General features: G+C 42.1%; 1 protein-coding gene across 1 annotated transcript; it reads left to right on the top strand.

Annotated features, from left to right (window-relative positions):
• The first annotated feature begins 2145 nt into the window (after positions 1–2145).
• LOC139364694 (ADP-ribosylation factor 2) lies at positions 2146–12036 on the top strand. The gene is made up of 5 exons (XM_071101648.1): positions 2146–2329; positions 7836–7993; positions 8511–8621; positions 8755–8879; positions 11279–12036. Exons 2-5 carry the CDS (start codon positions 7846–7848, stop codon positions 11438–11440), a joined length of 546 nt encoding a protein of 181 aa, XP_070957749.1. The 5' UTR covers positions 2146–2329; positions 7836–7845; the 3' UTR covers positions 11441–12036.
• Positions 12037–12572: the final 536 nt, after the last annotated feature.

Raw genomic sequence — 12572 nt, 5'->3', positions numbered from 1 at the left:
GTCTGTGCCGTCTGGCAGGCTCACCTCCTAAGTGGCCCACACAAACTTCGGTCCACTGCGGCAGGCGCGGTCCCAAGGGAGGCAAGGCCTCTGGGGAGCGCATCATCGTGCCACACGCCCATTGGACTCCCTTGTCGTCCCACCCCAACCATTGAAACGCCCCACACTTAGATGGAAGTGACAGGTCGGAAATCTACCTGTCTGTGATGAGCATTCGTCTGGGTTTTGTCATTATCGTGCCTCATATTCAAACTTGCTGGTGCATTTTCATTCTACCCACTGACAGATCTACTGTGCCATGTGGATATGGATGTGTGGATACACCAGTGGCAAGTGTATGGGCATATACCAGAATAACTATAGGCTTTAGGATGTGGCTGGCTATAGAATGACTATAACCGAGTGTGCTCCTTTAAGAAGTTCTGTGGCTGCCTGAGAAGGTAGACATAGCCTACAAATACATGCAGATACACTTGTTATAGCAAAAATGGATCTTGGATTATAGGCATAGGATTCCATAGGCATATATTAAGCAATACATACTTTTATACAGTTGAATCTCCACCATCACTTGCTGACTATTTTCCATTGCCAGCAAAGACTCGCTGATGGTCTGTCTCAATCTTGATAACTCTATTTTAATTTTGGTCACAAACCACCAAGGCTCCAATCTCATTTTCCCTACCTAACAGTGTTTTTTCTTTGATTCTTACTTACTGTTTCATAGCAGTAGGGAAAAACGTCTATAAATACCTTTTTGTACTCAACTGGATAACATCTTTATTTTGTAATATATTTATGCTCACGTGGGCACTTGACCAAACACCTGCAAGAAGAAGGAACACATTGTGGGATAGACAGCCCTAGACAACACACAAACTAATGACAAGTGGCATTGCCCACTGCCTAGTCACGGTGAATAATACTGTACAAAAACACATACAGGCAAACATCAAAAATAAGCTTTTATTTTAATGCAATGCATCTCAAGGCTTATACCCCCATAATTAAAGGATATTCTGTGCTTCATGACACCTGTAGATATATCTGCCTACCACCCATGATGTCTCAGTCCATAAGCCATTTTCATATAAAATCCCTTTTGTTCACTTCATGTCCAACAGCAACAACAACAACAACTCTGGTTTACAATTACCATGTGGATGAATGGGTAATCAAAGATGTAGTTGTCTGCTCAGTGCTGCACCTGCATAACTGAGAGGATCCGGACAACCACCTGAATTAGCTAACCATGAGCACAAACACAAGAAAGGTGGACAAACTTCCACCTGATGATATTGCACTCACATAGGCCTATGCCTATAATTTCAGAGTGATTGATTTATGGAAAGGAAACAAGTAAACGGAAACTATTGGCTTTGATTTATTGGGACATTATGACGCAGCATGGAGACGGCCCCATCTAGTGGATTTAATATGAACAACACACATTATGAGCCTTTAACGATGACCCCAACAACCTTGATGAACGCTTGAACCCTGATGCACCTTGAACCTTGCAACCCACTTCTCCCCTCTGCCCACCTCCAGGGGCCCCCCAACTCCAGGTTACCTACCTGTTGGCCCTATAGACCTAGCTGTCATTGTAGACCTTGCATGTTAGTGATGGCCATATAGATCCCATTAAATTGCTTAATTTGTATTCTAATTCCTATTTCTATGATGTTGGCTCTGACTCGTTCAGGCTGTTTAAAAGATGAATGACAGAAACAGGCTGGAATTCTTTGATCAGAAATGTAAATTGTAGGCTGTTGCTTATTGATTGAGATGATAACCTCTATGACATTATAGGCAAGTGGCCTAGCCATAAGGCATATAAGGCAGCACTTGCTTGCCATATATAATGTAAGGCTATACACACCCATGGTCCTTTATTTTCCGGACGTTTTTTTCAATTATTCTGGTTTGAACAATTCAACCGGTTTGTTTTGTTTGCTATCCTCCCCAATGATAATGGGTTGGGCCAGTGGCAAATTTCTCCTGTCTCCACTGAAGCCGGAAACAGGGGGCGGGGAAGAGGCGGGGATGCTTGATCCTACGGGAAGCTTGACTGGTCTTTCAGTTTGTAGGGCAAACTGGAGGAGGGCCTGTTGTAAATCTCCGCCCTCAACATTAAATGTTGTTGTATCGATTGGTCCGCAGCACAGCAAGGTACGTTTTTGTGACTTGCATGGATAACATGATTGGTGAAGATTTTACGATGTGCAACGTCCATGACGCGGCTTTCTTGACACTTCTGAAAGACGCCATTTTGTTGTTAGCGGTGAATAGGAGCGTAAAAGAAAGATCGAGAAACCGCCACTAAAAGGTAAAACATGTATTCAACGTAACAATATATTATGTAATTTATAGTATTTGTTTTTTTTCATGGATCTGGAATGTAAACGATTGCTTATTTGCTTTCGGGTTGACCGCAAGCTTTGACAACGAATCCCCCTGCGTAGACTCAAACCAAACGAGGATCATCTGCCGTCAATAGCTAGTTAACGTTAGCTAGCTCGCCCGGCATTATATTCTCACGACCTGTAAAAGTCGTGAGAGCATTATTCCGCTAACTTTACTGAAATTGTGTCAGTAAGTATTCGCTGGTCATTGTGATTGGACATTCAGCTTCCTCCTATTTTGAGTCATTATGTCGAGCCGCTTCGCTTGCTTGTGCTAGCTAACGATGTAAGCACAATTAACGTTAGCTAGCTAGCTACGCCTATTTTATGACTGCGTAACGTTAATTTACGTGGATTGAGATTTGAGTCGTCCTCCGCTTAACTAGCTAACCAACGTTAAACACGTCTCTAAATCAATGTAGTTACCTTACCGTTTAACCCACAGGCTGGTTAACTTGGTCGTGGTGGTCTCTATGGCCATCTAGCTGGGTAACTAAACTGTGCCGGGAAGCTTTAGCTAGCGTAACTGTTGGTACTGTATGGTTAGATTTGGTTTTGGAAACTTGTCAGTATCTTCAAACTGAACGGGTCACATGGTTAGTCACTAGCTAGTGTGTTACAAATTAATGTAGCTAACTAGCTAAACTCTTATGTTAGACCTAAGTAATTTTAATGGACAGAACTGAAGCAAAATAGTGTGTGAGATGCATACAACGCTACACTCATCTTAGTGTTCTTTATGACTGTGACACCCATGTCTGTCTTCCATACATTTCCATTTTCCAACATTGAGTTCTATAGGAATCTCTGGCAGATGTTCCTACTTTGTTCAGGTCCTAATGAGGGGCTGATCAAACAACCAGTGTAGCAGGATAACCCCAGCATGCTTGACGTTTCAACTTTCCCGTATGGAAAAACATTGCTAGACTTAAAAGAAAAATGTCCACTACTTGCCTGTCCAACCAGAAAATGAGCCTCCACGATGCTCCTAGTGTTCCCTCAATATTAATGTGTTGCTGAAAATGTTTTTCAAAGATTGTTCAGGACAAGCGCAAAAAGTCCCGTCTGCCACATTTGAATTCTAGTGACTGTCATAGGGACGATGTGTGTTTTGATAGATTAACACGGACTGTCGATGCACCCCAACAAGACTCCACCTCAGACAGCCTTTATCACATGCATACTGTGATAAGTTCACTTAACTACTCTCTGATGACTTGCTGCTGGCTTCCCATACCTCTCCCCTATCATTCCTGTTTTCTCTAGGATGATGCATTCTGAGTACTTCCTCTTTGCTTTAGTTGAGGAGCAGGGTGGTCAAGCCTCATTCAAATGAGCTGCCATTGTTGTGATGTCATTGTTAGAAATTGGCAAGCTATGAGCTTTTCTAGTTCTCAAACTTCCCTCTATGGAATGTCTGTTGGCTAGAGCTAGATTCGTTGTCACATTCTGAATCCAGGAAGGCACTTTGTGAAACTGACAACTCCCTGTGTTCATGATGTTAGAACTCAAATCACACCCCTCCTAGCTTTTGTTTGCCTACAGTCGTTGTATAGTTTATTTCAGAAGTGCTAGGGCATGTGTCATATGTAAATGGATTTAGCATGTTTCCACCAAAGAACACCTTTATGAATTATGTTAATTTATATACCATTTGCTGCACAATTGTCTTGAAGGGGTGTAATAATACTGTGTTGGTGTTATCTTATGCTATCATTTGTAGGCATGTGTTACTGGGAGGTGTTTTGCACAAGATCAGAGTTGTGTAGCAAAATGTTTCATTATTTTAGAAGTCATTCGTGTCCTTTGGAGAAAGACCTGAGTGTTCAATAGCCTGTTTTTGGAATGACAGGATCATTGTTTCCCTGTCTCTCTCCTGGTTAATTCAGCAGTGTGTCTCTGCTTACAGGTGTGTTGTTACCTCTCCCATATCCAGCCTCCAGTACTCTGGTTCCTCTGAGCGCGTATCTATATTCGCCACATCACTGGCCTCATTGTGTGCTTTTCCTTGAGCTCAGCCTGCATGCTCTTCGTTTCACCAACAACACCTGTATGTTGTTTTTTTATAATGCGGTCCCATCGTCCCCTACTCTTGTCCAGTTTCTATTAAGACCGCTAACTTGTCTCATATGAATCTGTTTTTGTCATGGTGTTTAGGATACACTATTTTTCTGATGTAGTGAGCCTGTTTCATCATAAATCACATGATTCTGCGATATGCTTGGCAACATATTGAATAATAGGATGGATTGTTATTGCAATGTATATGCCTGATTAAAAATGAAAGTCAACAATTGATACATTTGCAGGTCATTCCATGAGTGCCTTTTGCTCCCTTCGATAATTTAATTAGAAATTGTGCACCAATATTGTATTTTAAATGCCCTTTAATATTATAGACAACATGGAGAATTCAATAAATCTACTAAAGTGCCAAAATACAGCATTTTGACGTCGCTCTGTCAACTCTCACTTATGACAATTCTAACCCACTTAATCCCTAAACGTCTTCATGGTTCAGCATCATTGTAAAGCCCTAGTCATTTTTGCTAGACAGTTATTTCTGAAGATGATTGTTTATGTGATGTGATTAATTTAAGGATGTCCCTCAACCCTGTTATGTGAAATGAACTCTCTTTTTAATATGGTGACACTGTCTTATAAAACATTGAACATTTAATAGTAATATCTTTTTGCCAATTTTGTGGTGCAAAACTGAGTGGGTCGAGCATAACATGTCAACCCTGTTACCCATAGACTACAAATGTGGTAACAATGTTTTTTTTTTTGTGTGAAGCTTGCATTCAATTGCCCCTCCTGGTTGCACACACGTTTCTGTGACAGTTTCCTTGTCATAAGTGGATGATTTTTTTTTTTTTTTTACACCTTTATTTAATTAGGCAAGTCAGTTAACCTTTCTATAGCGGAACCCCCGACAACATTCCGCTGAAAAGGCAGCGTGCGAAATTCAAATATTATTTTTTTGAAATATGTCCAATACAGCAAGTCCAATACAGCAAATGAAAGATAAACATCTTGTTAATCTACCCATCGTGTCCGATAAATAAATAAAAATGCTTTACAGCTAAAGCACAAAATATGATTATGTTAGGTCAGAGTCAAGTCACAAAAACACACAGCCATTTTCCAGCCAAAGATAGGAGTCACAAAAAGCAGAAATATAGATACAATTAATCACTAACCTTTGATCTTCATCAGATGACACTCATAGAACATCATGTTACACAATACATGTAGGTTTTGTTCAGTAATGTGCATATTTATATCTGAAAATCTCAGTTTACATTGGCGCGTTATGTGCAGTAATGTTTTGATTCCAAAACATTGGTGATTTTGCAGAAATACTCATAATAAACATTGATAAAAGATGGAAGTGTTATTCACAGAATTAAAGACTTAACCTGTATTCAACCGCTGTGTCAATTTCAAGAAAACTTTACGGAAAAAGCATAATCTGAGAACGGCGCTCAGAACCCAAAACAGCCAGAGGAATATCCGCAATTTTAGCGTCAGCAGATGCTAGAGAAAACACTAAATATTCATTTACCTTTGATCTTCATCAGAAGGCACTTCCAGGAATCCCAGTTCCACAATAAATGACTGATTTGTTCCATAAAGTTCCATAAAGCACATAATTTAGCCACTTGTTGTTAGCGTGTTCAGCCCAGTAATCCAGGCGTGAGCACTTCCTCCAGACAAAAACTAAAAGTTCCGTTACAGTCCGTAGAAACAAGTCAAATCATGTATACAATCAATCTTTAAGATGTTTTTAACATAAATCATCAATAAGGTTCCAACCTGAGAATTTCATGGTCTGAAGAAAAGCATTGGAACGAGAGCAAACTCTGTCGGGAGCCCGCGTCATGAGACCAAGGCCCTCTGCCAGACCACTCACTCAAAGAGCCCCTCCTTTATAGTAGAATCCTCAACCCAGTTTCTAAAGGCGGTGACATCTAGTGGAAGCCCTAGGAAGTGCATCCTCATTCATATCTCACTGAGATTTCAATAGGCACTGTTTTGAAAATCGATTTCTCACTTCCTGTTTGGATTCTTTCTCAGGTTTTTGCCTGCCATATGAGTTCTGTTATACTCACTGACATCATTCAAACAGTTTTAGAAACTTCAGAGTGTTTTCTATCCAATACTAATAATAATATGCATATATTAGCATCTGGGACAGAGTAGGAGGCAGTTCAATCTGGGCACGCTATTCATCCAAAAGTGAAAATGCTGCCCCCTATTCCTAAAAGGTTTTAAGAACAAATTCAAATTTTCAATGACAACCCACTGTTCCTAGGCTAACTGCCTTGTTCAGGGGCAGAACGAGAGATTTTTACCTTGTCAGCTCGGGGATTTGATCTTGCAACCTTTCAGTTACTAGTCCAACACTCTAACCACTAGGCCTGCCAAACCAAATGTTATGGTAGATGTAAGAAGAAATCATCAACCCTGTTACTTTATATTTGCACTAAGTTAGGCACTGCTTATAAATCCTCTTGAGAGAGGATTTTTCTTTGTATTTTTTCATGAAGTTGAAATTGTGAAAGTTACACTTCTCAAAAGGCACCAAATTGGTGGAAAGACTAGTGAACATTTAGAAACGCATTTCAACAGTGAGAAAGTTATGTTTAAAAAAAACATGAATTAGTTATATGGTGTTGTTAGACATATATGTAGGCTTCTATTTGGGACTGACTGGATTCTAATCGTTGTGGCTGCTGTTACAGAGCCGGTTTGTGTTCTTGCTTGGTGGGTGTTGGGCAATAGGTGTTCAGGTGGCGCTATGTTGTAACCAGCCTCTACCTCTGGATCATGTCTCTGGTCAGTGCTCTGCCAGTCATGTGATCCACTTCTCTGCTCCCGGCTATGGGTAAACAGTTGCCTGCCACTCAGAACAACACTGACCTACAGCCCCATCAGCCAAGTCCTGCTCGTGTGTGGTGTGAGACTCAGAGGCGCCGCTGTGAGGGCCCATTGTTAACACGCAAAATAAACACAGACAGCGACTGAATGCTTTTCTCAGCACTTTTTCTCCCCCTCATGAATTTACTCTCCGTGGTTACCCTTTATCAGAGATAAGGAAGCTTAGCCTGACATTATTACCATCACAGGTCAAAAATCATAATGAAATTACCAAGGATGGGAACCAGTATATACATTTATAAATGGATTCATAAACAATGTGTTGTTTTACACCGATCCCACACCACCCACGTATGTGGGAGCTGTGCAGAATATTTTAACGTTAATGAATCATTTCATCCACACTGCTCACATACGTCAGCAAGCGTTTGTGTTACCGAACACGTGGACACACATATACACGAACGGTTTAGCCCGGTGATAAGCACAATGAATGTTGTACGACTACTAGCTTAACCGTTTTGGTTTCTGTCTCCCTTCCTCCAGATTAGCCAAGATGGGGAACATGTTTGCAGGCCTGTTTAAGAATCTCTTTGGTAAAAAAGAGATGCGGATTCTGATGGTAGGGCTGGACGCTGCCGGCAAGACCACCATCCTGTACAAGCTCAAACTGGGAGAGATCGTCACCACAATCCCTACCATCGGTGAGTATCTTAGCCTTATCCCTTTTACCCCTTCTCATCACACACTCCTCACCTAGGTACAAAACCCTCCTGAAATGCTCCCCAATACTCCTCCAATACCTTGCTCCATGTGATTTTCATGAGGGCTAGGCTCCCGTTTGTTTAGTTGTAGGGGAGTGGAAATGAATGTCATACATACAGCCATGTACTTCCTCTGTCCCCATCTCATCCGAACCGATTAAGTGACTTTTAAATATAGGAATGAATGGCGCTCAACAGCCCCCCCAAAATAAATGTTGCATTATATGAATGTAACACAAGGCTGATGACATTACATATTCCAGTAGATGTTCATTCACTTTGCATATTTCATTCAAATATACATTTTAATTTGCAGCTACATTTGAGCAAAGACATTTCATGCAGGCATTTGTGTTAAAGGAGCCTGTTTGGGATTGCTGATATGTCATCTCACACAGCCTCTTGGAATGTTAGTGTCTTAGGTTTCTGACGAAACTGATCTCTCTCGCTTTCTCAGGTTTTAACGTTGAGACGGTAGAATACAAGAACATCAGCTTCACTGTGTGGGATGTGGGCGGTCAGGACAAGATCAGGCCTCTGTGGCGGCACTACTTCCAGAACACCCAAGGTGAGTGGACACTTTCACCAGAACCCCCTCAGCACCATCTTCACTATTTCTGACTGTTTGAGTCAAGACTGTCCCAGGTAAATGTTTTTGTTTTCCTCACCCTCCATCCTTTCTCTCCCTCTGCTTCTCTCAGGTCTAATCTTTGTGGTGGACAGTAATGATAGGGAGAGAGTGAACGAGGCGCGGGAGGAGCTGACAAGGATGCTGGCTGAGGATGAGCTGAGGGACGCTGTGCTTCTTGTGTTCGCTAACAAACAGGTGAACTGACTAACTGGGGAGAGACACTAGTGCGCCAGGAAAGCAGTAGTTTATTTTACCTGCTACACTGGATATGTAAATTTAGCTTGACACGTAAAGAGTGGGCCACTTCAATCAAGTTTTCTCGGCGTGAGCTGTGCGTCAAATTCTTTAAAGTGGAATCAGAGTGCAATTTTACACTGAGCAGAGCGAGACTAACAGGTGATCTCTTTTTCCACTAATTTGGTCTTTTGACCAATCAGATCACTAATTGGGCAAAAGATCACAATTGGGCTGCCTGTGTTAACACAGCCCAAGGCTTCACCAGTAAACTGCATCTGTAATTGGTAGTACAGTATTATTATTCATATGGTTTGCAGATACTAGTAGTTAAACTCAAGGTCATACAATGGACTCCCTCTATGCTAAGTAGAGGTCGGCCGATTATGATTTTTCAACGCCGATACCGATTTATTGGAGGACCAAAAAAAGCCAATAGCGATTAATTGGCCGATTTTTATGTATACATTTGTAATAATGACTATTACAACAATACTGAATGAACAATGAACACTTTTATTTTTTTTTATTTATTTATTTATTTTTTTAATTTTAATTTTTTTGAAATTTACCCCTTTTTCTCCCCAATTTCGTAGTATCCAATTGTTGTAGTAGCTACTATCCTGTCTCATCGCTACAACTCCCGTACGGGCTCGGGAGAGACGAAGGTTGAAAGTCATGCGTCCTCCGATACACAACCAACCAAGCCGCTGCTTCTTTAACACAGCGCACATCCAACCCGGAAGCCAGCCGCACCAATGCGCCGGAGGAAACACCGTGCACCTGGCCACCTTGGCTAGCGTACACTGCGCCCAGCCCGCCACAGGAGTCGCTGGTGCGCGATGAGACAAGGACACCCCTACCGACCAAGCCCTCCCTAACCCGGGCGACGCTAGGCCAATTGTGCGTCGCCCCACGGACGTCCCGGTCGCGGCCGGTTACGACAGAGCCTGGGCGCGAACCCAGGACTCTGATGGCACAGCTGGCGCTGCATACAGCGCCCTTAACCACTGCGCCACCCGGGAGGCCGAACACTTTTATTGTAACTTAATATAATACATAAATTAAATCAATTTAGTCTCGAATAAATAATGAAACATGTTCAATTTGGTTTAAATCATGCAAAAACCTGGTGTTGGAGAAGAAAGTAAATGTGCAGTATGTGCCATGTAAAAAAAGCTAACGTTTAAGTTCCTTGCGCAGAACATGAGAACACGAAAGCTGGTGGTTCAAATTCCCAGTTCTTTAATATTTCCAGTTAAGAAGTTTTAGATTATAGTTATTATAGGAATTATGACGCATCAACTATTTCTCTCTACCATTTGTATTTCATATAGCTTTGACTATTGGATGTTCTTATTGGCACTTTAGTATTGCCAGCCTAATCTCTGGAGTTCATAGGCTTGAAGTCATAAACAGCGCTGTGCAACAAGCATTGCTAAGAGCTGCTGGCAAACTGCAGTAAAGTACTGTTTGAATGAATGCTTACGAGCCTGCTGCTGTCTACCACTGCTCAGTCAGACTGCTCTATCAAATCATAGTCTTAATTATAATATAATAAACAGAAATATAAGCCTTTGGTCATTAATATTCTAAAATCCGGAAACTATCATTTCGAAAACAAAACATTTATTCTTTCAGTGAAACACGGAACCGTTCCGTATTTTATCTAACGGGTGGCAACCCTAAGTCAAAATATTGCTGTTACATTGCACAACCTTCAATGTTATGTCATAATTATGTAACATTTTGGCAAATTAGTTCACAGTTCGCAACGAGCCAGGCGGCTCAAACGGTTAGCACTGAATGCAAGAGAAGTGACACAAGTTCCCTAGTTAATATTGCCTGCTAACATGAATTTATTTGAACTAAATAGGCAAGTAAAAAAAAGATATACTTCTGTGTATTGATTTTAAGAAAGGCATTGATTTTTCTGGGTAGGTACATTTGTGCAACAATAGTGCTTTTTTGCTTTAAATCATCACCCGTTAGGCTGTGATTCGATGATAAATGAACATGGATTATATGCAACGCAGGACAAGCAAGTTCACATAATCACTAGTTTACTAGGTTAAGATTGATTGTTTTTATAAGATAAGTTTAATGCGAGCTAGCAACCTTGCAGCCACAAGGTCCTTTTGATGCTGCTCTCGTGTAAGAGGTGGTCAGCCTGTCACGCAGTTTCCTCTTGGATTGCAATGTAATCGGCCATAATCGGGGTCCAAAAAGGCTGAGTACCGATTATGAAAACTTGAAATCATCCCTATTTAATCGGTCGACCTCTAATACTAAGATGGCTTGTGAAGGTCTGTTGCAGACGCATGTATTCCTGGGTTAACCCTTTTCTCTCCACTCTTCAGGACCTCCCCAACGCTATGAACGCAGCGGAGATCACAGACAAGCTGGGCCTGCACTCCCTGCGCCAGCGTAACTGGTACATCCAGGCCACCTGCGCTACCAGCGGGGACGGGCTCTACGAGGGCCTCGACTGGCTCTCCAACCAGCTAAAGAACGCAAAATGATCCACCATTCCGCCGTCTGTCTGCGTCTTCGTCTGCGCAGTGTGTTACGGGCGACAGCGCTGGTCCCAGCCCCTCTCCTCCCGTCTCTCTCACTCCATCCCCTCCAACCATTGGGGCTTTGACCAGTGATACCCCACATACGCGTGTGTGTGAGAGTGCAAGTGTTTGTGTGGATCTTAATGTGTATGTATGTGTGGGTGCATGTGTGTGAGCCGGGAGTGGGAGCAGCCCTGCTGTGCCTTCAACAGTCACTCTCACCCGTGGAAATGACAGCATGGCTAACTCTAGCGCCCCCCCCCCCCCCCCCCCCCCCCCCCCCCCTATCCCTCCCCTCCTGCCCCACCCGCAGTGGCTCTTAAGACACCCTGGTTTTCACAAGGCAAAGAAAGACCCGGGATGCTAAGTCTTATGTGTAATCTGAAAAATGAATAAAGTTTATAGATTAAAAAAACAACTGATTTTACATCCAGTAGTGTTGCGATCTGTCAGACACTCTTGTTAAACTGTTGGTTTGAGACCCCACACCATGAAATAAATCTCAATGTAACCTGTATCAGGTTGGAAAAAAGACCAATAAAAATAGCTTTTCCATCCTAGATCCTTCTTTGCATTCTTTGGAAAATCATGCTGTATTGTTCTGGCTGTCTTGGGAACACTAGCTAATAAATGATTAGCTAGCATTCAGTCGCTGTCCTAACCCTCAAACATCAATTGAAGCACAACATATTAGTGATGTCACCATGCCCCTCGTCCACTCGTTTCCACCTTAGCCTGAATGATGGTGGTGCTTGATAAGACCTGCAGGACTTTAGGGTCAGCTGTTTGGTAGACATTACTGACTGAAATGAGTTGTTACTATTGTTTTCGGTTTATTAGAATGGAGCAATACTTGTCTGCTGGCTCCATGTCACTAAGTTGTTGTTCCAAAAGGTAACCATGGTGACCAGTTGTTGACCCTGCTGCCCTCTAGGATCAGAAGTGATGGCCTCTATCACGCTGCATCTTTATTGGTGGCTAACACCACTAAGTGATGTTCCTTTCACAGGGCCTTGTGAGATCATTGATAATGTTTTGATTGAGTGAAAGATCCTTACTGCCGGGTATGGAAAACGCCATAAATTGTGTGTGTGTT

Source organism: Oncorhynchus clarkii, chromosome 13 (genome assembly GCF_045791955.1).
Source record: "Oncorhynchus clarkii lewisi isolate Uvic-CL-2024 chromosome 13, UVic_Ocla_1.0, whole genome shotgun sequence".
NCBI classification, from domain to species: domain Eukaryota; kingdom Metazoa; phylum Chordata; class Actinopteri; order Salmoniformes; family Salmonidae; genus Oncorhynchus; species Oncorhynchus clarkii.
The sequence above is the reverse complement of the archived record's forward strand: the minus strand, read 5'-3'. Positions and strand labels throughout refer to the sequence as shown.

Coding starts and splice junctions, on each gene's coding strand:
- LOC139364694 (XM_071101648.1), top strand. CDS start 7,846: ATGGGGAACATGTTTGCAGGCCTGTTTAAGAATCTCTTTGGTAAAAAA. Junction 7,994..8,510: donor CACCACAATCCCTACCATCG/GTGAGTATCTTA, acceptor TCGCTTTCTCAG/GTTTTAACGTTGAGACGGTA. Junction 8,880..11,278: donor TTGTGTTCGCTAACAAACAG/GTGAACTGACTA, acceptor TCCACTCTTCAG/GACCTCCCCAACGCTATGAA.